The sequence below is a fragment of the Anolis carolinensis genome, chromosome 2 (assembly GCF_035594765.1).
Source record: "Anolis carolinensis isolate JA03-04 chromosome 2, rAnoCar3.1.pri, whole genome shotgun sequence".
Classification (NCBI taxonomy): domain Eukaryota; kingdom Metazoa; phylum Chordata; class Lepidosauria; order Squamata; family Dactyloidae; genus Anolis; species Anolis carolinensis.
Window position 1 is genome coordinate 259,173,325 of NC_085842.1, and position 26,399 is coordinate 259,199,723.

The following is a 26,399-nucleotide window of genomic DNA, read 5'->3' on the forward strand; positions in this document are numbered from 1 at the left end:
TGATTGTTAAGAAAGGTTGTTGTGAGAGCCTCTGAGAGCCACATCTATGCCTGCCATAGATGTGGGTGAAATGTCGGGACATAATGCTTCTGGAGCATGGCCAGACAGCCCGGAAAACTCACAGCAGCCCAGTGATCCCAGCCATGAAAGCCTTCAAAAACAATGTTTGTCTTGATGACTGAAGCAGCGGGCGGGGGAGGGACTTTAGGGGCCTGCTCACTGTTCTCCTTTTCCTCTCCTTTCTTCCTCGTCTTCCAAAGCGGCGGGCAGAGGAGGGCCCGCTCGCCCTTGTCCTCCTATTCCTATTCCTCTCCTGCCTTCTCTTCCAAAGCGATGGTGGAGGCTGCTTCGGGAGAAGAGGAAGGAAGGCGAGGAAAAGGAGGAGAGCGAGCAGGTCCTAAAGTCCCTCCTGCGCTCACCCGCTGCCAAGCCAGCAGAAGCAGCACCGCTTACGAAGAAGCAGTAGCAGCAGCAATCTTCCTCCTCTTGGCTGTTCCTCCCTCCCGCCCAGGGTAGGCCGCGGGCCGGATAGATGGCCTCAGGGGGCCTCATGTGGCCCGCGGGCCTTAGTTTGGGGACCCCTGCTCTACACTATCCAGATCGTTTGATATTCTGATCCTGTCCTGCAGGGGATTAGCTATCCCTCTCAATTTGGTGTCATCTGCAGATTTGGTAGCCATGACTTCTACTCTGTTGTCCAAATCATTGATAAAGATGTTGAATTGCACTGGGCTCTGAACAGTCCCTTGTGGCACCCTCATTGGTCACTCTTCTCCAGGATGAAGAGGAAGATGAACATCCTTTGGGTTTGGTCAGTCAACCACTTACAAATTCACCTAACAACAGCATTGTCTGGCCCACATTTTACTGGCGTTTTTACAAGATTATGGGAGCTTTTGTCAAAGGCTTTACTGGAATCAAGATATGCTATGTATAAATACTAATATTAAAAACGAATACAATTATTTAGTGTACCTGAATGTATCCCCTGTTCTGTCCCAAAAGTAAAGAAAGTCATCTTCATCTTGAACAAGCAGATCTCCAGTATTGAAATAAAAATCCTCCTTCTTAAATACACCACAGATTAACTTCTTCTCCGTGTCTTGTTTATTGCCAGCATACCCAAAGAAAGGATTCTTTGAATTCACTTTGGATAGTAAAAGCCCAGGCTCACCTGTGTGTAAAATGTAATATGCGAGTTAGCTCAGTAAAACTTACATTGCTTTACCAAGTGCTCTTGTTCAAGGTTTCACACATCACATCATTCACAAAGGGCATCCCATTCCCACACTCATCCAGTTCAGTTTTTGTTCTGTACAGTGAGTCTTTCTACAGTCTGCAACTTTTTTGGCTTACCTTTTGAGTTTTTTCTAACTCTATTTAGATTTTCTCTTTTAAATACATTTAGTACTTCTTCAAACCTCAATAGTTACAAGTAACATGCTTCTCTTTTCTCAGCCAGTTTGTTGTGGCTATGATCCCATTATTACCCATTACAAGAGAGCAGTATTAGGAGAGGGAAATGATACTGTTAATTAAAGCTCCCATCTGAAACCACTCAAGTATGTGATGAATGAATTACAATTCACCCTGAATTGTGTTGATTCCCTTTCACTAGTATTGATTTCTTCTCACAAGGCCTTAAAACAACTCCCTCCTATCCTTTAAAAACAACATAAAATGATGGTTTCATACGAAGGTTAACTCTGTCCCCTTATCGACTGCCAGCACCATTTCAGGACCTAATAGTGTCTCCCATACCATCAGGGATCATATACTTCCTCATCCTCCAATGCGATCTATCAGTTTTTTTCAGATCAATTCCATATCTGCATTTTATGCTGCTTGGAGCCCCCAGATGGCGTAGTGGACTAAGTGACTGGAAGGTTGGGTTGCTGACCTGAAAGTTGCCAGGTTCGAATCCCACCTGGGGAGAGTGCGGATGAGCTCCCTCTATCAGCTCCAGCTCCATGCGGGGACATGAGAGAAGCCTCCCACAAGGATGGTAAAACATCAAAACATCCGGGCGTCCCCTGGGCAACGTCCTTGCAGACGGCCAATTCTCTCACTCCAGAAGCAACTTTGGTTGCTCCTGACACGAAAAAAAAAATGCTGCCTCTTTCTGCATTAACATAGCAAAAACAGGCAAATCTATCAAAAAAAGTAATGTGTAAAAGCAAGCACAGAACAAATAACAAGAAACCCAGTGGCAGAAGACTCGATTTCCCAGGGGACTCTTTCATTTATTTGAAAATGCAAAGAAGCTTCAAAGAGAGATTAGAGAGAAGGAATACAAGTCGCATTTCCATGGGAAATCTCGGTCTCTCACCAAATATTTGAATAGGAATGACTGTTTCTTAGCCCACTGCAGGTTTTAATTGGCTTATCTAAAGCCAGACTGTGTGAGGTTTTGTATACAGCCAGTGTTATGCAAGTAATGTAAGACTCTGTATTTTTGTCTGTAACAGTTTAACACAGTTATCTGTTTGGAAAGACAACTCTTTAATGCTTTTCAGTGTCATGGAACCTTATAGTGAGTGGAAACCTATATCAAATAACAAATGCTTATCACATTACTTGTGCATTTGCTGGGATGTTTTTGTTTTTATCAGTATTTTAGTGAATGGCCCCAGTGTTGATAATGTAAGTGTTAGTGTGGGTAATTTCTAGACCTAGACTTGCCCAGACTTCACCATCAAAATCCCACCACAAACAAATTGCACAATGTATACAGTAATTCCTTATCTTTTAGCTATTCAAATACTCAAAATGTATCTGAGATTTATTTATTTATTTACAACATTTCTACCCCACCCTTCTCACCCAAGGGGACTCAGATTCTCAACCTGTGGGTCCTCAAATGTTTTGGCCTTCAACTTTCAGAAATCCTAATAGCTGGTAAACTGGCTGGGATTTCTGAGAGTTGTAGGCCAAAAACATCTGAGGACCCCAGGTTGAGAACCACTGAATTATAGCCTGCCCATTCTAGTTGATTTCCAGAAAAGTAATAATCAGTTGCAGCCAATGGGCACCAATATAGTATCAGTTTCTGGCACATCAGGAAAATGTCTCGTTGTGGTTCACTATATTAGAAAGCCTGAGAAGTACTAGTCTATTTCAGAAAATGTGTTGTTGAAGGCTTTCATGGCCAGGATCACAGGGTTGTTGTATGTTTTCCGGGCTGTATGGCTCTGAGGATGCCTGCCATAGATGTGGACGAAACGTCAGGAGAGAATACTTCTGGAACATGGCCATACAGCCCGGAAAACATACAACAACCCTATTTCAGAGACGTTCCTAGAGCACACATTCTATTGATGTTACTAAGCCCAAACTTTGGGACTAAAATACGAGCATATTTTATGTTAAAGCTCACTGATAGTAAGTAATCCTTAGGAGGAGCATCTCAATCTTTCAGAAAAGGGTTACGACTTGTACAAAAATCCGAGAAACTACAAAACGATTACACAGATGGCCTTCCATATCCATAAGCACTCTTCCCCTGATGGTGGCCACATACAGTGGGTTGTTATTCAGGGGAATGATTTCACAATTTAAACTAACATGATCCAAAAAGTTTATTTGCTCTGAAATAAGTTACTTTGGAACATCTAGAAAGGTTCGGTTTTTGTCTACATACAACAGCAGAATAAACACTTTTATCTCCACATTTCAGCTCTATAATATATGAAAATTATTTACTTTTTGCTCTGTTTTTTATTTAGGTTGTATTGTTTATTGCTAAAAGCGACAAAACTGAATTGAAATGTTAATGTATTTCCTCATGTTTTCCTTTCAATCAGGCATCAGGCATATTTTCAGAGTATTTACTACGAGCAAAATGAAGATCAAATTCTAATAAGAGTTCTTACCTTTCTTAACTCTTTCACACCACCCATTTTTATTTCTGCTTGGCTCCTCTTTTTGAAAATCATACTTAATCAAATCAAAAGGGAAAAAGAGCTTAAAACAGAAAAAAAATCAGTCAGTATAATATGACAGTGACATCTGGTGGAAACACTCAGTAATGTACATTAAATGACCATTTTGTTTAACTAATACTCATTTAGAAGTAAACTTTTACAGATATAGATTTATCGAATCTATTTTTAATAATATTTCTAAAGAAAATAAAAATAAAACTTTGGACATTAGTAGCTGCTGAAAATTTGAGCATGTTTACCAAAAGAAAACTGCTGACAAAACCTTCTTAAATCTTAGAAGGTTAAATGTTAAAAGTAATATTAAAATGAAAGGAATAGGAGAAATGGCTCACATTAAGAAACTGATGTGTTGTTCATATGTTATTGCCTCCAAGCTGATTAGAGGAAATTAGATTCATACATTATGTGTATTCATGTTATTAGCTGCTAAAGCCCCCACACTGTCCTTTCGTAGGGATTTGAAAACTTGGATGTTTCAGCCAGCATTTGAGAACACCTAGTCCCTAGTTATAAATGCCCAGTCCCTAGGTTCCCTGATAATATTTTGTTCTCTGCACTTCATCCAATATCTAGGTCCTCTGGTATGCTGCTTGCACTACCCCATTCCCGGCCCTTTTATAGTCTGCTCACGCCCATTGTCCTACTGGCTATTGGTTTTTGCTGAACATGGTTTTTGATGAACGTAAAGCTGCTATTTTATATTTTTATGTTTTATTTTAAATTGTACTTTTATCTGGAATGTTATATTTTACTATGTTCTTATTTTGTGTTTTTCTTTAATTCATTTTGTGTTTATGTCTTGTGGACATTTTGTCCCATATGTAAACCACCCCAAGTCCCTTCTGAAAGATGGTTGTGGGGTATAATAATAATAATAATAATAATTTGTGGCCAATGACTGTTTTTGAAATGTAAATAGTAATTCCAAATGTCCAATTTGCCAATACAACCAAAATCTCAAATAGTTCCATAAGTAGCTCCCCAAGAGTTGCTCTTCTCAGTTCTGTTATGACAGTATCAAACAGAAGTCTCAGGGCACTTCCACACAGCCATCTAACCCAGAAAATGAAGGCAGAAAATCTCACAATATCTCTTTTGAACTGGGTTATCTGAGTCCACACTGCCATATATTCCAGTTCAAAGCAGAAAATGTGGGATTTTATTCAGCTGTGTAGAAGGAGCCTCAGCTTACACAATCTACTTAAAGGAGTCACTTTCCAACATAAAAAGTATAAACATACAGGTTTAGCATCCCTTATCTGGAATTCCAACATACAAAATAACCCAAAATCATCCATGAGTGGCTGAGCTAACAACACATTCTAATGGTTCAATGTTTACAATCTTTATTTCATGCACCAAATGATTTAAAATATTGTATAATAACCTTCAGGGTATATGTACAAGGTGTATATGAAATGTAAATGAGTGTTGTGTTTAGTCTTGGGTTCCATCTTCAAGATATAAACACTACTTACATATATGCAAATATAGGTATTCAAAAATCGGAAATCCCAAAATGGTCCCAGGGAATTTGGATAAGGGATAGAGAACTAGTATAATCACATGTGATATGTAGCAATGTATGAACAATAAAGTGTCAGTCCTTTTTAAGGAAGGATTACAGGCCTGATCATTTTGATTTATTGCTGCCCACTTCCTTGGGTAGATGCCTGATCTGATGAATAACTTAGTGGAAGGGGAATTAAGAAAAAGTCACAATAGTAATTCTATCATGATCTATTAATTTTCAAAAGTCACAAAAAATAGAAGATAGATAAATCTTTTGCTTTCTATTCTTTGTGTTCTTTGATTTCAAATCATCAATTTCACTGCTGACATGCAGTTTAATAATTACACCTATTTCCATTAAAAAATTAAAAGACCAGAAGGCAACAAATTCAAATTAACTGAACTGAACTGGCTGGCATGTTTGTCCAATATGCAGACCTTTTCAGATTTCATTTTTTCTTACAAGAGAGCAATATTTGTCATGTTATCATAACATGACTTTCGACCTATGTAATTGTTTGTGTCATTTAGATTTCCAAAACTTGTCAATTACTATATAAAAGAACCCCCATTAACTGGGAAGAGAGCCAAAAAGGAAGCTGGAAGAGCAATTATGCTTCAAAGAGGTGTAGGATTTCAAGAACTCAAGGCTGCCAAAATGTGAAGCTTGTTCAGATTCAGTCAGCAACCCCTTTTCAGTTCTCTTGTGACACAAAAAACAATAAAGAACTTTTTGTTGGACCAACATCTTTTTAGTGTCTTTCAAGTGTCACAGAAATAGCCAATTTCTAAAACAGCCTTCTTAAATCTGAACCATGAACAAACACTGAATTAAAAGCAGCATTTATTTTCGAAGCATGAAAGCACGGAAAGAACACAAATCTGTTAGGTTACATATTATATGAAATGTCAAAATTCATTTTATTTTATTTATATTGCTGCAGACTTCCTACTGGTCTAACAAGTCCATCCAGATGACAAACTTTGGTCCTTCAGGTCTTTTGGACTCTCATAACACTTATCATTTGCTATGCTGTTTAGGACATAGGTGTTGAAGGCCAAAACTCCTGTGTCCCATTCTCTGCAAATAATCATGTCATCCCAACAATGCTATACTATGGTGAGTCTGATCAGGTTCCCTAGCTGAACTTTTCAGCAGTCAGAAAATTGATGCCATCTAGACATTTTGGACTGCAACTGCAATAAAGAGTTTTGTTAGTGAACGCTAAACACTTCACATAGTAGTACTGTTGATCAAACACAACTTAACATTGACCAGAACTAGGAGAAATTATTCACTACTAATTGCAATGCTACATGGAAGCAATATTATCTAGCACAGTGGTTCTCACTCAACCTGTGGGTCCTCAGGTGTTTTGGCCTACAACTCCCAGAAATGCAACCAATTTACCAGCTGTTAGGATTTCTAGGAGTTGAAAGCTGAAACACTTCGGGACCCACAAGTTGAGAACCACTGATCTAGCACCTACATATGATCGAAATCTGTCTAACTCAATGGATGAATCCCAGCTCAGGAAACTAGTAAAAATATTATCTGAAAGCAGACTCATGAGGAAAACATTAATATGAAGGATACAGAACTGAAAAACATTTATACAATAAATTTCTTTTAAAATAGTGACTAAGTGAACTTGGGCTAATTCGAGACTCAACATAATGATCTCCCAGACGCATCTCTCAATGTGTGATGAGAAGACTTCTTGAAGTTCAGCTCTGACACTACAGTCACATAAGAAACAAGCTGGTCCTACATAAAGTTGCTGTCATTCGCCTCTCAGCGTATCTGTGCCTTTCAGAATTCTATGATAGAAATATCCATAGGAATCTAGGTCATCTCCCTTACAAAATACTTTCTCCCATCACATAAAAGCCATTGCAAGTATATTAGATGTGCCTCTGTGTAAACTTCCTATGTCCATTTTGGTGCTGTAGTAGAAATCAAACTCTTTATTTGACCTCCATTTAAGTCTCCAGTTCATGAGGCTATGAAATTTAGCTAGTTCTTGTGACTAAAATGTCACTATTTCCTTCCTCATTTCAGCCTAGATTTTGTTCTCTAGCTGCTAGACTATTTACAGCTGCTAGCTGCCGTCAACCTCTCCTGCTATTGTCTCTGCCTGAATTGCTAGCGGATCTAAACACTCCTCTCAGTGAACCCCAGTGACCTGTTGTCATAAGAATCAGTTTTTGTCATTCCATCATGCCTGAATTCTTTATGATACGGTGGTTAGCTGATGTATACTGAATGATATTATTCCAGTTCTTTCGTTAATAGTACATGCATACTGATTGCTTTTCATGCATGGCTAAGGTGCTGTATGCTATATTTCAGAGGAAGAAACTGACAGAAAAACCACCGGTGCCCTGTAGGCAAAATGCACACATAACAGGGGACATCATATGCAAATATTCTAATTCATGAATGGTGTTGGGGTTGCCACTGCTGTCAGAGCCACTACTATTATAACTACATTAGTTTCTTGTTTTGCAGATTTTTTTATCTTGCTTCTGACAGTGCACAAAAATAAGACTACATAACTTTAGCATCTGCCTTCAAATACCAGCTGCCAGTGGAATAAAACCACAATATCACCCTTTTAGTCATTAAAACATAAAAACAAATTGGTTTTGTAAGCTGCAACTGAAAGGGTTTCACAACGAGCTGTCATCAATTAGGCTCGTTTACTGGGTTGCTATGCTAATAGCTAATGTACTGACTGTATTCAGTATTCAGGCTTCCACACAAAGGGATCTTTCTATAGACTTTTCGGTATGTATCCCAGCTCATAGTGTCTATGCTGCTGTAGAGAGTCATTCCTCTATAGCTCAATGACAACAAGGTCAACGAGGTACAAGAAGCTGAGTGATATATACACACATACAAGCAAGGTTTCAGTTTTTTATGGGAACAGCAAAGTTATGAAATGAAGTTACGTCACTTGATCTAAAAACAAAAAATGCATATGACTTGCTGCTGGTCAAGTGAGGCAAAAGGGAAGCAAATATTTAGGTCACCGCCACAGTTAAAAACACTGTGCAAATCAACACATAGAAATATTCACTCACATTTATTCACTATCTTCCCACATTTTATTGCATTGCAACCTGCAATTTAATTTGATTTTATTGACATTTGGCTATCGCTTGATGTACATAAGCTGTGCAATATTGTGAATGTATTAAATATTTTTATTGTGGGACAACAATTAAGTAAACAAAAACAAATTAACTCTTGCTGGTCACTTAAGTGGTCTCCCCTTTGTTAAGATACACACAAATAACCTCTGGTGAAACCTACTCTATCTGTCACCAAATGGGATCCAACTATATTCAGTTCTAGTGTCACATAATCTCACATTAAATATACTTCTGTTTGAAAGGCCCTGGGGTTTACTGGAGAGCATACTTAAAACAGCACCATGAAGACTAAGGAAATGCCTTAAATAAGTCTGGGATAGACCTGAGCAAAGACATCAATAAGGGTGGGTTAAACCCACCATTACAAAATGGAAAGAACATGGCATAAATGTGGCTCTGCCTAAAGGAGACTATCTCCAGAATCAAAGAGTGGGAAGGAAGGCATTATTCTAAAAAACAACCAAGAGACCACTGGTTATTCTTAAAATGTTGGAAAAATCCATACCTGAGGTGAAAAAAACTGTCTATGGGACAGCCATTACTCACACATACTGTAAGATGCATTTTATGAAAGTCTGATGAGAAGAAAGTCCATATCAAAGCTACTGTGAAGTTCCCAAGAAACTCCAGTGGAAACACAGCAAACAGTTGGGAACAGGTCTAAGAACTCCAAAACTCAATGTGTAGAATAATGAACAGAGTACTCATTACTTTCATCACACCATTCCCCACAGTGAATCATGGCGGTGACACTATGAGGTTGTAGAGATATTCTTCCTCATCAGAGACTAAGCCTTCATCTACATTGTAGAATTAATGCCGTTTGATACCACTTTAACTGCTCAAGGCTATGGAATCACTGGGGGTGTCGTTTTATGAAGTCTTTACTTTCTTCAGCAAAGAATGGTGGTGTCTTACCAAACTACAAATTCCAGGATGCCAAAGCATTGCACCATGGCAGATAAAGTGGTGACAAACTGCATTCATTCTACCATGTAGATGCACCCTGGAAAACTGGCCGGCATTCAGTGCAACGTGAACAGAGCCAAATACAGGGAAGTTCAAAATGCAAGGGTCCTCAGACTAGAATGGAAGTTTACTGTCCAGCAGGGCAGTGACTCTAGACACACAGCCAATGTAATAATGGTACTGGTAGTTTTAAAACATGAACATAAATGTCTTATCAATTCCTAATCAAAATCCAGACCAAAGTGCAATTGAGAATCTATAGCAATAAAATTGTACTTTTCAGCATCCAACCCAACAGAGCTGACACAATTTTGCTTAGCAGAATGGTAAAAAAATGGCAGCATCCAGGTGCACAAAGCTGAGAGCACTAGCCAAGAAGATTCACAACTGTGGTTGCCAAACTGCTTGTACCAATTCTTGACTCAGGATGATGTGAAGTAGCTATGCAACCAACAAAAGCAGTTATTGTTTACTTAGTTTTCATGCTACAGTAAAAGTATTTTGCATTTTCATTGTAGTCTGTATACATAAGTGGTAATTAACTATGTCAATTGAATCCTTTTTCAGTTCCAGGCTGTAACACAACAATATGTGGATAGATCAAAGTCACAGCAACCATCAATCTTGGTTTTTCTATAGGTTTTAGATTTTACATAAAGTACCTTTCCTCTGTTTTTTCCTTATTTATGAACCATCCAGAGCATTCAGGTTGTAGAGTAGTACGCATAAAGAGTTAATCATACATTTCTTCTACACATGATGATTATGTAAATACTATAGTCACCTTATAAAAGAAATTTGTTCGGCCCACAGATCCAACTTTGCCTGTGTGATTCATGAAGCAAATGTTTCCTTCAGTTGCACCATAAAATTCACACATCTTGATGTCACCAAACCGGTGTAAAAATTCCTTCCAGACATCTGTTCTTACTCCGTTTCCAACTGCTATGCGAACTTTATGATTTCTCTCTCCTTCTTTCTGCAAGATTTTTTTTTAAATAAAAAGATACTTCAAAAATGAACTCAATTATTTGCATAATGGAAACCTAATCCAAGCATATCTCAACCAACAAAGCCTCTGATAAAGAAGTTCATTTTTACCAAGTGTTTTTATGTCTAACCAGTCCCCATTTTCTTCCTCATTTTCTCTATAGCCATGGCATTGTGAAAATGATGAAGGCAGTCTGAAGTTATGGAACTATGGGTCCAAGTTGCAGCAGCTTGTCAGTGGTAAACAATTCAATAAAAATTGAACTGGAAAGAAGCAAGATTCTATATCGGCAGATCCTATTTATGCACCTAGTGCTTGTTTACAATAGGCAAGGTAAACAGCATCTGCCTCCAAAATCTCTTACTGAGCATGAACAACAAAATAAAAGGTAGAACAGGTAAGCCCACCTCTCCAGCTACCCCCACAACACATTTTAGAAGCTTAGGTCTATAACTAGGCACATCAAAATGGAAATCAAAGAAAGATGCAGGTTGGTGAAATAAAAAATCATCCCTGGGTGCATTTTAGCGGCCTGTAAAAATGTTTTCATTTATTTGTGTAAAGATTGCCAAGCTTCAGTTGTTTCATTTCACACACATAATTAGTTAGATTTAAATAAGTAACCTATACCTATTATTTCCATGTTGTTTCTACCTCTGATAGCAAAATATCTGTTAAAGAAGTCATGCCCAGGAACATATCTACTTCTTTGACTTGATATATCCCTGTAATAGCTTTTACTCTGCTAAAAGTGGCACTGTGAAACACTATAGCCTGTACTTTGTATCCTTGTTCAGCTTTCATCTCCATTAAACATATTTTACAGGGTTGTTGTACTATTCAAAAACCTGCAAAACCACTTTGATGATTGATGAGAGCAGGGCAAAAACAATCTGTGTTTACAACAGGGCAAATGTCCTTCTATCATAATACTTTCACTTTTTAAACAGTATAAGTAGACAGATTTTAAAAGGTCTGGAAAGATTTAGGTTGTAATCTGCACATGAATGCTAATTATCAGTATGCTCCACTGAGCACTTCCGAGTTGAGATGTGTACAAAATGCAACTAACTGAATCTGGGCCACTTTAAAAATGATTGCAAATGAGCTTCTTTGTTTTCTTGTTTACATATTTCAAATTATATATTTTTCTCCTTGCTTAATCACCTCTGGATTATCAGTTAAAATGGATTTAAACATTTCTTTTTAAAATAATTGTCTTTCATCACTGGCAAATTTAAACAAACACATCTGCAACAATAAAACTAGTCCTTAACTGAGGTCACTGAGTTTTCCATTATTTGAATGCAAATCTGGGTAACATCAGACTAAAGGCAAAAACAAAGAGACTTTTCTTACAAGGTTTTGTTTAGTAATGAGCAAAGCAAAACAGCCACTTCAAATTGAACTTATAAACCCTCAGAAATTAAACTTGTTGGGAGCCTATTTAATATGTAGGTAAACTTTTGTTCTATTTATTTATTCTCAGAAGAAAAGAATTCTTCATTTTTAACCAGGACTTGCACAGGCAGCGTGATCTGTGTTTCCTTATTGTGTCACATTCTTCCAGAAACCATCAGAATTTATCTTGCATGGGTAGAATGGATGGACATCTGATAGGACTGGGGAGGGAGGAAGTACCATAATAATTGGTTATCATGTTAATATTTAACAGCAAAAATAAGGAAGAGTCTTGTGACATCTTAAGGGTTGTTTGTTATGGCTCATGTTTCTGTGGACTTGAGTCCATTTAACTGAAGTATAATTCTTAGTTGACAGCTATATCATGAGAGTGATGAATTTCTAGTATGTTTATGTACATTTACGGATGCCAGCCATTGTAAATGGACTGGTTCCCACAAAAGCTGGGAGCCAATGTAGCTGGCAGGGTGTCCTATAACTAAAATACAATAATTGTGTTGTCGAAGGCTTTCAAGGTCAGAATCACTGGGTTGCTGTGAGTTTTTCAGGTTGTATGGCCATGTTCCAGTAGCATTCTCACCTGATGTTTTGCCTGCACCTGTGGCTGGCAACTTCAGATGTCAGACCTCTGAAGATGCCAGCCACAGATGCAGGCAAAATGTCAGGAGAGAATGCTACTGGAACATGGCCATACAGTCCAAAAAACTCACAGCAACCCAATACAAGAATTGCTAAAATATGAGAATGTAAGATGAACTGTTCTGTATCACGCCTAGGGTGTATTTAGTTTAACTTTCTGTTCACAGATTAGTCAACTGACTGTCCATGAGGGATCACATAACCAAGGTAAGAGCAAAAACAGCAGCTTCCTGGTCATGTAATCCCTATATGTGAGTACATGTTTTTTTTTCACAGTACTAGAATAACAAAACACTGAAATATGTGAGGAATGATTTTTAAAGTCCCACTATGTAATTTCAGAAATGTGGAAAATAAGATCTTGGAATTAAAACAGATTTTCATGGCTCCAATGCCTGTTGTATGGTACGAAATCATGATATGAGTGTAAAAGGAGGGCTATTGACAAGGGTATATGGGACCCCCTCCCCCCATATCATTATTGTTATTCCTGAAAACACAACTTCCTGAAGGCATTATATCAAATTAAGAGGTATTGAAGAGGCAAACATTGTGTTCTTATCCTAACAAAAATCAAATAAACGAGGCATTCTAGGGTTCTATGCTATTGTTCTGCTATGTAGTCCATTTTTTTTTCACTTCTTTGATTAATTCTGGCTTGTCTGGCTGTGCTGAAGTGAGTTCAGTCCCTCTGGATAGTCACCTTGCCCAGATCATTTTTTGTCAGTGCAACAGTGACCATGAGTCTCCAGAGAGCTCCTGGACATCGCTCAGTGACTTTGACAAGGTCGGCAAAGGGACTTGCACAACTTGGTGAAGTAAGAGGAAAAGGAGAGAAAATAGTCCTCCCCTCTCCCAAGTCCCTTGGGTGACTTTGCTGACCTTGGCAAAGGTGCCGAGCGATAGCCAGGAACTCTCTGGAGGTCTGTGGCTGCTGCTGTAGTGACAAACAACATAGATAAGTACTAGCACCCCCTCTTCCCATGCCACAGGTGACAGGAAAAATATAATGGCAGAACAAGATGGAATTTTCTTGGAAGCATACAACAATTTAGTCAAGTAACGTTTCTGGCCCTCAGGAGCAGAATTCAAAATGATCATAACAGATTAGAGAGATGGGCCAAAACTAACAAAATGAAGTTCAACAGGGACAAATGCAAGATATTCCACTCAGGCAGAAAAAAATGAAATGTAAAGATAAAGAATGGGGTGGGGGTGGGGGGGCGCGACTGGCTCGAAAGCAGTATGGGTGAAAAAGATATTGGAGTCTGCGTGGACAACACGTTAAACATGAGACAACAATGTGATGCAGCGGCAAAAAAGCCAATGGGATTTTGGCCTGCATAAATAGGAGTATAGCATCTAGATACAAGGAAGTCATGTTACCCCTCTATTCTGCCTTGGCCAGACCACACCTGGAATACTGTGTCCTATCCTGGGCAGTGCAATTTAAGCTGTGACAAGCTGTGTCCAGAGGAGGACAACTAAAATGATAGAGTCTGGAGAATAAGCCCTATGAGGAGCGGCTTAAAGAACTGGGCATGTTTAGCCTGTAGAAGAGAAGGCTGAGAGGAGACATGATAGCCAGGAGGGAGCAAGCTTGTTTTCTGCTGCCCTGGAGACTAGGATGCGAAACAATGGCTTCAAACTACAGGAAAGGAGATTCCACCTGAACACTTGGAAGAACTTCCTCATTGTGAGAGCTGTTCAGCAGTGGAACTTTCTGCTATGGAGTGTGGTGGAGGCTCCTTCTTTGGTGGCTTTTAAGCAGAGGCTGGATGGTCATCTGTTGGGGGTGCTTTGAATGCGAATTTCCTGCTTCTTGGATGGCCCATGAGGTCTCTTCCAACACTATGATTCTAATATAAACATTTGAAGAGTGAAGTGGGAGTGTCGCTATTGGCATACTCTAATGCCGTGGAGTTAACCTTGTGGCCCGCCAGATAATTTGAACTTCAAGCTGTACAAGCTGGAGGGCCACAAATTTGACACGTATGCTCTAATGTCACACAACATTTTCCCCAGCATCTTTTTCCCCACCACTTTTTTCCTCTGGAAAACGAAAACATATAAGACTGCTTTTAAGTGATTGAAGATAGTTTAATCAAACTACAGAAACTAATACCTAACATAGTTGAGTAGACAATACAAGTTAGCACTGGTGTTATTTTGACTGGACTTACCATAGGCTGTTTGCACAGGTAACGACATAGTTCTCCAATATACTGAATAACTGTAACATTATATGTTTTGCAGTCACTCCAGAACTGACTAGCTGAAAATTTCTTTCTTAAAACACAAGTTGCACCTTCGAGAAAAACAGAGTATTTTCAGAACTATATTGCTCATTACTGTAAAAAACAGAAAATCCTATTTGGGTCTAGTATCAGTAATGTATATAAATCTGGAGTTACCTGATATAGCTTTCATAGATATGGATATAAATATTCCTATGTCTAATACTATCAATTCCCCTGTCATGCTGCTTTTGCCAAATAGGCTGGGCTCAGTGAGAGTATTAAATATATGTCAGTGACTATACTGTTGCCAGAAAGGGAACTACTTTAGTCTGTTGCAGTAAAAACAGAAAAGAAAGTTCATATTTACTGAAGGAGGGACAGAAGGTAGAGATTAATATAGTGATAGATCTCTGAAGCAGATCAGCAGGTATTGCTGACTCCTTTTTGTGTAAAGCAGGAGAAACAAAATTACTTCCCTCTTTTTCCTAAATTACACTGGTGAAATGAATAGGACAGGCATGGTGTAGTGGTTTGAGCATTAGACTATGACTCTGGAATCCGGGTTCCACTTGGCCAAAACTCCACTGAGATACCTTTGGTAAGTCACACTCTCTTGGCCTCAGGAGACAGAAAACCTCTTCTGAACAAATCTTGTCAAGAAAACCCTGTGTGTCAGCTTCAACATCGGTTGGAAATGACTTGAATTTGAAAGCACATAGCAACAACAACAACCAAGAATATAAACTGAATGCATGGCTACTTAATTCCAGCTGTTAAATCAAATTGTCAGACTCAGAACCCATGGCACGCTCCTCGTTTCTCGGAGGGACAGGCCCTTGCTGGAGCAAGGGCCTGTCCTTCTGAGAAACGCGGAGCACACCCCGGATCTCCCTTGGCCAGGCCCTTGCTGGAGGAAAGAGTTTCCTCCAGCAAAGACCTGGCTGAGGGGGATCTGGGGAGACGTCCCTGGGCCAAGCCCTCGCCCCTTGGGAAGCACCCCACAAACGCTGCTGCAATAGCACACTCCTTCAATAAGTTACACATCAATTACTTTCTATAGGAACTTTCCAAGCTCTGTACATTTTAAAATTAAGTTCCACAATACACAATCTAATTCAGTGTTATTCAAGATTTCCTGGCTTACCCAGATTAATGCATCCACCAATACCAAGGAGAGAAGCTGCACTGTGATAAAGAGGAAGGGTTATATATATGATATCATCAGGAGTAACACCAAATGCCCACATTCCAGCAGCTCCTTTAAGGGTCTGCAAATGACTGATAACTGCAGGCTTTGGTAAACCTGAAAGAAAAGACATAAAGATCAAGTCAGTAAGTTAGTATACAGGCAGTCCCCAAGTTATGAACAATATAGGTTCTATAGGTTTGTTCTTAATTTGAATTTTTTTGTAAGTCGAAACAGGTACATTTTTAAGTGTAACTCCATATCTATCTATCTATCTATCTATCTATCTATCTATCTATCTATCTATCTATCTATCTATCTATCTATCTATCTGTGAGTTCTCAATAGCACAGGGAAGGGTTAAAATCTTGTTTGTGCCCTGCTCAGAATATTTCCCCTTACTTTCTGTCCCTGTGATAACTGGATTTTGAAATAAATGACTTGTTGTGGAAACAAGGATTGGTGAGAAAGCTTCAGTGGAGACAACTTTTCCCCATTACATCTCTTTCAGGAATGAATTTCCCTTCTGAAAGGTAAATATCCCTCACTTCCTCTTGTCTCCATTCTTAGTTATAAGGGTTAAGCTCCAAAGTGAGCATGCAGTTTTGAAAATGTGGAGAGCTGGATTTGGTTAGATCTGACCTGATCAATTGTCTTCACCATCAATAGACAAACTGCTTCATCACCACCAACAAGAAACTCCTTCCACAAGGCTTTCTGGCAATATTGCATTTCTAATAGTGTTGAGTTTGTGACCAGAAATGCAATGAAAGCAACAAGGATCTGGGAGGGATCTGCCTGCTGCTGCTGATGCCGTGGCAACAGCTCCAATGTGTCTTCATTGTGGCCAGTTGTGTGGATGGGCATAGAGCTCCAGAAGTGCTCTTGGGATGCATCAGGTAAGATCCAGAGCCATTTAAATTGGGTTTATCTAGTAGGTATAGACACGGCTGAGAGCGCTGGACTCTCCATCTTTGGAGGTATTTAAACAGGTCAGATAAGTATATTTTAGAACAGCTTGACTTGTGTCTTCTTGATGACCTCATGGTCCCTTCCAACACTAAGGTTCTGTGATACTATCTGAACAGTGACACATTATAGAAAGTCGTAACAGCAGGAATAATGCAATCAGATTTTTTTGCAAGAACAAAGTACTTGTGACTTCCATGATTGCCTTTCATGATGATCTTTCCCTATATGGTACTTTTCTGATTGAAAATTCAGGTTTAAAAAAATCCATGGTTTATAGCAACTTCAAGCAATTTGGACTGAGTCACAATCATAGTTGCATTTTTATCCATTTAAAACTTGCTGTTGTTCTAGGATTTAGATGTATTCAAGTTTCCAGAATACTTCTTTTGCAGTGAATGCCAGCCACAAAATCTAAGGCATGACTATATTCCATTGACCTACATCACAAACTATTATTGCCTGGACTCAACAGGGCTCACTCCTAAGTGAGTATTCAGTTGCTTAAGTGTTAAATTTAATAGTTGCTTCTTAGTTTCAATAACAGCTAGCAAACTGAAGTTGTGCAGTCAATCTTAAAGATTTATTAGGAAACCTTTGAAGGAAAACATGTTCTAAATTAAAAAACTACAGTGAGGTGAAAAAAGAATTGGTGATGTGAAGACAATTGATTTATTTATTATCGAAACATCAAACAGTCTCTGTTTTTAATCAGTCTATAATGCAAGTGGTGGTAAACAGGAACTCTTAAACCTCATGTGTCAGGATTGTGAAAAATGCATTGAATAAGTTCCAATGTGTTTTCCGACAGTTAAGGTAGGTTAGAGATACAGTTTTACATAATACATCTTATATTTTCAGAGCCCAATGCTGATTATAACTTTCCCATCCTCAAATACAATCAGTCTATTGATAGTCAGAGTATATAACTTCTATCTTCCTACATCTTGGTTCTTTGAGAATTAGAAAAATAAAATAAAATGCACCAGTAGCAAAAGGTAGCAGATTGGCTGGGATATGTTTTTTCTAGGCCTTTTTTGTGAGGGGTGGGTGGGGGGGTAATTAAAATGTAGTTTGACACTACAGAGAATAGTGAAGACAAACTAATTTTCTGTGTTTTACCTTGATTTTGCTCCCAAAGCATTTGATTGTTCTTCATTTTTATTTGAGGTTTTGTGCACCAAAGAGATCATTATTATTTTAAGTGTTCGTGATGATTCCGGATTTCATAGGAATTTTTTAAAAATATGTTCAATTTGTAATTTGCATTTTTACCAGTCGATTAATGTGAATCTTACATTAATTGAAAATTATTTAAAAATTAACAAAATTAATGCTATGAAACTAGTTTTAAAAAAAGTATTCTGAATGAGCCACATATGGATATTTGAGTGGAAAATGCCAAATTAAAGGCCTATTGAAATTGTTCTGGTTTTTCATTTCCTCTGAGAAGTGTTTCAAAACAAAGACTTTAGCTTCTAAGCATCTGTACCAGTGGTAATAAACCTAGCCATCTGTTTCAAAACTAAAAGACTAATTAGTACCTTAATCCTATTTTCTATCTCTACAATGACCTGTAAACCAAGTCAGCTTGGATAACAAGTGTTTCCTAACAGATGCATAACAACATGTTAGTAAAGGAGACTGTAAAGCTTATGAAACCTGGTTCTAATCTAGGGAAATGTTACATGAGCAGAATATATACCCACAGTGCAAAAAGTAAAACTTTAAAATTATACTCTTTTGTTTGCATGTAAATAGTCTATCATTTTAGCATTAACAAACAAATACTACAAAGTAAAATGAGTAATTTCCATAATGCTAAAGTTTTTAAATCTGCTGCTATCTAGGTTATGAGACAGTTGTCTTTCAAAGGAAATTGTGTGTGTGCATAGGAAATCCCAAATTTTTTTTCAGATAGTGCTCTCAATGTATGCCATATGTTAATGCTACATATTATGAAAAACAGAAAAATATTACACTTTCTGCTTCGTGTTTCAAATCCATTTGGTTTTGCAGAATATCATACCTGTTGTTCCTGACGTAAAAATATAGAGATGAGGATCCTTTAGGCTGTTAGCAGTACGAAGGCTATCTGGTACAGGATTATCAGAGGAAACTTCCAGCTTGTCTAAAATGGAATCAACACGTGGAAGACTGGAATCTTTTGTCATCACCCAAATCCTAATATCCTCTTGGAGGCTTGGAAGGATTTCCTCTAAGGTCCCAAGCATATCTTCAAAATAACATAAAGGCAACAAATTATACACAAAGTCAGATTCAACTGATACATTTATGCTATTATATATCAATGTTATAAGGTTGTCTATGCCAGGACAATGTTGGTAGGGAACAGAGAGTAAACCAGATCCGTTACTTTGTTCAACAGGACTCAAAGGGGGTCACCAAGTCACTTTCACCTGATTCTAATCAGGATTATATTTCTTGATTGTGCCGTTGATGCCTTCCCCAACCTGAGATTGGATGTGTCAGACAATTCCTTCCATCCTTAGATAACAAGGCAATTTGAAAACCCTGGTCTGGACTACAGGAAAGAGTAAAGACCCACTTTACATTGTAGCATTAAACCGCAGCTTAGTGCCAAGGTATGGTGGGCAGCCCTAAACAGTTCTGAGGCAGCTTCTTCCCAAATTTAAATTCCCCCAAATCTCTTAGGATTCAGCCATTTTCCAGAAAGCAGGAGGTCCCTTCCAGTTTGTAAACATGGTTGTTTGCAGTCAATTTTAGTTGCAAGGTGTTCCATGGAGAATTATGCTCCCCGAAGTCCAATTATTTGCTTTAGTTGGGATGAAACTAATATCCCTCCCCAGGTCACAGGCTACACAATTCCTAAAAGGGCACTAAGGAAACTAGACAGTAAACTTCAAGTTGGCATATTCCACTCTCCTTTCTCTACTCTTCTTGGCCCGAGGAAACCAGACACATCTTTCTAACTAACAAGAATCCCCTTTTTGTGTCCAAACCTGGCAGGCGGCAACTCTGATTAGCTGGGATGATCATACACTGTAAGAACTAGAATCAGATTACCCTATATACTCATGTGAAAGTCTAGACATTTTAGTGAAAAAAATCAACTCCCAAAAACCGTGGATTGAGTTAAAGTGAGTCCTGTCCCTCAACTCTTATAAAAAAAAAACCATCAGCTTCCCTGAGCAGAGTGGCAAAAGGCACAAGTTGAGTCTGCCTCAGGAGAACCTGAAAGAAGCATTGACCCCTCTATTCTCTTTGAAGTGGTATAACTTCTGACATTTTGTAATACTTGGATAGGAAAATGACTGTGATGACCAGGCATAATTAATCTTCTAAGTTGACACTGGTGCTTTCTGCTTTCCATGGAATGACTCCCCAAGTTATCCCCAGTTCATAAGAAAATCCATAATTTTGAACCCAAAACTTGCCCTAGGCTTATATATGAAGTTTATTTATACATGAATATATATATACTTAGTAACCGTACTTTAAATTGATTACAGTGCCACCAATCTCATAAAAGAAACAGCGATCAGTTGAAAAACAAACGCAAATACTTCCAGTTTCATGTATGTGGTAAGAGTGAGAAGAGCATGATTTAATTTCACAATGAAATGGGTATGTTTTTGTAAATTCCTAACCTTGTATACCTGGCATAAATAAATTCAGTCATTTTTATAGTGCAATAAAACTATACATAACCAGCTTTATTTTTCATAAAAGTTAGGGCCAATTATCCCCACTTGCATGTCTCTTATGAATTGTTTCACAATAGAGAGAATGCTAATTCATAAATGAGATATTTATAGGAGTTCCTATTTTCCTAACAGTAGCATCAGATAATAATTCAAGCCAGTCATCATCACATTTAATAGCATGACATCACTTCCTAAACAGTTTAAGTTTAAAAACTTGTGTTTCAGAGCACATTTTATTTATTTTGCCCCATTTTCAATACACATGAAAAAGCACTCATCTCCTGGTTTTACAATATGAATTTCATCATTAAAAGGAATTCCTTCCATTTGTCTTGAATTGAGAACAATTGTGTTCATCTGGTAAGCTGAAGGCAAGTACAGCTTTAAGAAGGAAGTGCTGAGGCTCTTAAAGTGAAATCTTAACTGAAACAGATTAAAAAGAATATATGGTTCAAGTAGTACCCCAGATATCATTTTAGTTTCAGTATTGGTTTTAGACCAATTAAACCCAACATTGATGCTATAAAACCTTTTCCAGTATTTTTATACATTAATTTTTAACCAAACTGTACCTTTTTAAAAGGTGATTAAAAACAGTTTTTCTGGTTTTCCATAGAGTTTTTCTACATTTAGTTTCTGTTCTTCTTAATACAGTGGTTCTCAACCTGGGGGTCCCCAGATGTTTTGGCCTTCAACTCCCAGAAATCCTAACAACTGGTAAAGTGGCTGGGATTTCTGGGAGCTGTAGGCCAAAAACCTGGGGTCCCACAGATTTAGAACCAATGTCTTAATATTGAGCCCTTAAAACATGTGGAAACCATGAAATGGACTCAAAAAACTAATTTATTTATTTATTTACTCCATGTATACCCCGCCTTTCTCTACCCAGAAGGGGACTCAAGGCGGCTTACATAGAGGAAATTATTCAATGCCTTAAACACATAAAATTCCCAAAATTATAGTTAAGATTAAATTAAAACATATTAAATATGTAAAAACATTACACTCCATAATTAAAATCACGGCATCAATAATCGTAGTCCAAGCCATTCCATATACAGTAGAGTCTCGCTTATCCAACATAAACAGGCCGGCAGAATGTTGCATAAGCAAAAATGTTGGATAATGAGGGATTAAGGAAAAGCCTATCTATATATATAAAAGAGTGATGGCATCACGGCAATTCACAAAACAACAAAAGTACAGGCCTCCCAACCTCAAAATTTGACAACACAACCCATCATCCACGCCTCAAGGTTGATACAACAAAAAGAAAAGAAAAATAAAGTCCTAATTAGAGGGAGAGCAATAATTTTTTTATCCAATTGCTGCCAGTTTAGAGGGCTAATCTCTGCCCACTTGGTTGCCTAGCAACCAAGGGACAGCCAGGATTCAGTTAGGGGACAGGCAGATTTAGGCCTCACTTAGGCCTCTTCCACAGATTATCTAATTTGCACTGGATTATATGGCAGTGTAGACTCAAGGCCCTTCAACACAGCTATATAACCCATTTATAATCTTATATTATCTGCTTTGCACTGGATTATCTTGACTCCACACTACCATATAATCCACTTCAGTGTGCATTTTATACAGCTGTGAAGAAGGAGCCTCATATAATCCAGTTCTGAGCAGATAATATAAGATTAGAAATATACAGTAGAGTCTCACTTATCCAACGTAAACAGGCCGGCAGGATAAGTGAATATGTTGGATAATAAGAAGGGATTCAGGAAAAGCCAATTAAACATCAAATTAGGTAATCGTTATACAAACCAAAACATCATATTATACAACAAATTTGACAGAAAAAGTAGTTCCATGCGCAGTAATGCTATGTAGTATTTACAGTAGAGTCTCATCCACCACTCGCTTATCCAATGTTCTGGATTATCCAATGCATTTTTGTAGTCAATGCTTTCAATATATCGTGATATTTTGGTGCTAAATTCATAAATACAGTAATTACTATATAGCATTACTGTGTACTGAACTACTTTTTCTGACAAATTTGTTGTCTAACATGATGTTTTGGGTGCTTAATTTGTAAAATCATAACTTAATTTGATGTTTAATAGGGTTATCCTTAATTCCTCATTATCCAACATATTCGCTTATCCAACTTTCTGCCGGCCCGTTTATGTTGGATAAGTGAGACTCTACTGTACTGTATTTACAAATTTACCACTAAAATATCACAATGAATTTAAAACACTGACTACAAAAACATTGATTATGAAAAGGCAGACTGCGTTGGATAATCCAGAACATTGTATAAGCGAATGTTGGATAAGTGAGATTCTTCTTTAATATGAAATAATTACTGGGATAGAATAATGCAGAACAATATAATCTCTAAAACCAGGACAGTAAATAAACAGGGGAATTCCACACAGGAAACAATCAGGGCCAGCTAACACCTCCCAACAAAAAATTAACTCAGGGAGGAAACAGCCAGGCTTTAAAGTTGCAAGGCCATTACATCCTAATAATTTTTCCTAATTGCAGCATTCATACTTGCCTCCAACAGACCAAAAAAAACCTATCAGAAATATTGTATATTCACAACCTTTAGGAAATAATATCCCCTGATGGCGCAGCGTGTTAAAACACTGAGCTGCTGAACTTCTGGACCGAAAGGCCGCAGGTTTGAATTGGGGGAGCGGAGAGAGCCCCCACTGTTAGCCCCAGCTTCTGCCAACCCAGAAGTTCAAAAACATGCAAATGTGAGTGCATCAATAGGTACTGCTCCGGTGGGAAGGTAACGCCGCTCCATGCAGTCATCCCACATGACCTTGGAGGAGTCTACGGACAACGCCGGCTCTTTGGCTTAGAAATGGAGATGAGCACCAACCCCCAGAGTCAGACACAACTGGACTTAATGTCAGGAGAAAACGTTTACCCTTTACCTTAACTACCACCAATTCCCCAATACTTTATTTCCCATACCACCAGACTTCGCCACAGCATCGCGTGGCCGGGCACAGCTAGTTAAACATAAAATTACAGTATGATTTCACAAATTAGGCACCAAAACATCATGCTTTGCAACAAATTGACAGAAAAAGCAGTTCAATACATGGTAACGTTATGTAGTAATTTCTGTACAGTATTTACGAATTTAGCACCAAAACATCACAAGATTTACTTCAAAAACATTGACTACTAAAAGGCAGTCTGCGTTGGATAATACAGAACGTTGGATAAGTGAAGGTTAGATAAGCAAGTCTCTACTGTATTCCCAAATCTGTTATTGCACTTCACTATTCACCGAAAGCCTGACTAAGCATGTATCTACACTGTACAATTTGTGCAGTTTGACCCCACAATTTTCATGGCTCAATTCTATGGAATCATAGGATTTGTAGTTTACTGAGGCACCAACAGTCTAAGAACAGTGGTTCTCAACTTGTGAGTCCCCAGGTGTTTTGGGCAACAATTTCTAGAAATCCCACCCAGTTTACCAGCTGTTAGGATTTCTGGGAGTTGAAGGCCAAAACATCTTGGGACCCTCAGGTTGAGAACCACTGATTTAAGAACCTTGTAAAACTACTACTCCCATGATTCCATATCATTGAGCCAAGGCAGTTGGTGGTGTCAAACTGTTTTAATTCTACAAAATCACTTTGCACATGTAGAATGTGCTTCCTAACAACTCTATAATACACTGTTATTCGCCATCCATTTTTTTTATTTCTTGCAACAATGTGTGCCTGGAAAACAGCCCTATGTTCACTATGGGCCACATATGACACCCAGAAACAATGAAATTAACAACGTTTGAAAAGGCCACCATACAGAAAATTAATGTGAAGTAGCCTGCGAGATCATGATCAGGATAACAGAAATGTAATATACTTAAACTCCTACAGAACCATGCCTGTGGGTGCTAAATAAAAATATCTGGTACTACGTAACTACAATTACAGTACATGACTGACTACTAACGGTTGTGTTGGCAGTATGAGATTACAAATATTTGTCAGTTATGATAGGAAAACATGTTACACAAGAAGATAAAATAGTTCTTAAATAGCCACACTAATTAGTGTAAACATTGTTTGAGAAGCAGTTTCTCTTCATTTGAACATGCCTTCATACCTGATAATTTTGCAACTGGCAAAGACTAGAATAGTGGAACAATTGTATTTGCAGAGTTGACAGGAAGCCTTCCTAAGAGTTTATGGGGGGTTGTGGCACATATGATGGGCAGAAATCTAAATGTATCAGGCTTTAATCTGTATTATTATTTGCATTTCTCTATCCACCTGCTGATTAGTTCTACTCTAGAAGGCAGGACTAGTACGTAGAAATTGGACAGAAACAGGTTTCAGCTACATGTGAGAACTGTTTGACAGAGATACAGGCTGTCTCTGGAGGTGGCTCAGACTTTCTGGAGGCATTTTATGTGCAAGTTAAGTGACCATCTTCAGGGATGGTTCCTCTGCTGAAGATGCTATAGTTACATCATGCACTGTAGATCCAGGGAGACTTCAGTAACACAAAACCAATACATGAATGGTTTTTCTCCATGGTCTACATATATTCTTAGTCTCTACTAAAAGATTCCACAGATACTCTATTACCTATATGCTACAATTTTCGCTTTATTTTTGCAAGAGCGCAGCATGACTGATGATAAGGGCTGCTTCCTAGAGGTATCTCATTCATGGGGTTCAAGTTGACTTGTTGGCAAAGGACAATGAATCTTTCTTTTACAAATGTTCATCCTTTATACGTTAACTTGTCAAACACAAGTTTCAGCACACATGATGCATATTTATGATCTTATGCTGTCATTTTGTGACCAAAAGGTCGGCAGTTCGAATCCAGTGAGCGGGGTGAGCTCCCGTCTGTCAGCTCTAGCTCCCCATGTGGGGACATGAGAGAAGCCTGCATGGTAAAATATCAAACATCCAGGCACCCCCTGGGCAATGTCCTTGCAGACGGCCAATTCTCTCACACTAGAAACCAAGTCATTCCTGACATGAAAAAATTGTGTTAAAAATAGATTCTTAATAGGCCAAAATAAACTATTCATTTGTTTCAATTAGAGTGCCTCCATTAATAAGTTCATCACTTTTATTTGCCCTGTAGACGTATAGAATTACAACTACCATAACCATTGGCCATTTTGGCTAGGGTTGGTGTGAGTCGCAATTCAAAACATAGTGGGCCAGAGACCAAGCCAGGGCTGCTGAAGACATAATTCTTCTGCATAAGGCTCATGTCAATTTTTAACTATGCATTTTAAAGTCACTTTTGAGTTTACTGTATTTTAATCTTTGTTCCATGTATTTTAATATGTGTATTCTATAGAAAGAAGTTGAATGTCAAGGACAGAACGCCACAAGATTCAAAGTAACAGAGTTTATTAGATTACAGAACTCAAAAATGCCCGTAAAACACAAGGGCCAGGCAGTTTTTGCCTTTAGGAGCAAAAAGGGGCAAAAGTAAATGTTCAAAAGATAAACCGGATTAAACCGGAGTTTAATCCGGGTAAAAACAAACTGCTTGCTTCAGCCTGGGTATAAACGAAACGAAAGCCAAGGAACAAAAGATACAAAGAATGCAACTAATTGGCAGCAGATTCCTCTCTGCTGCCAACACTGTGCTTAGAGTAACTTGCGTCGCTCCCCCACACACACAGCAGACAGGATCTCCAACACGAGTAAATCA

General features: G+C 38.3%; 1 protein-coding gene across 1 annotated transcript in view; it reads right to left on the reverse strand.

Moving 5' to 3' along the window:
- slc27a6 (solute carrier family 27 member 6) overlaps nucleotides 1-26,399 on the reverse strand; it is a 44,871-nt gene that overhangs the window by 9,521 nt on the left and 8,951 nt on the right. Inside the window, exons 2-7 of the mRNA XM_003216422.4 lie at nucleotides 19,061-19,267; nucleotides 16,021-16,179; nucleotides 14,820-14,944; nucleotides 10,369-10,563; nucleotides 3,873-3,963; nucleotides 976-1,174 (exon numbers count right to left, since the gene is read on the reverse strand). Coding sequence (XP_003216470.2) covers nucleotides 976-1,174; nucleotides 3,873-3,963; nucleotides 10,369-10,563; nucleotides 14,820-14,944; nucleotides 16,021-16,179; nucleotides 19,061-19,267 — 976 coding nt within the window. The remainder of the gene's footprint in view (nucleotides 1-975; nucleotides 1,175-3,872; nucleotides 3,964-10,368; nucleotides 10,564-14,819; nucleotides 14,945-16,020; nucleotides 16,180-19,060; nucleotides 19,268-26,399) is intronic.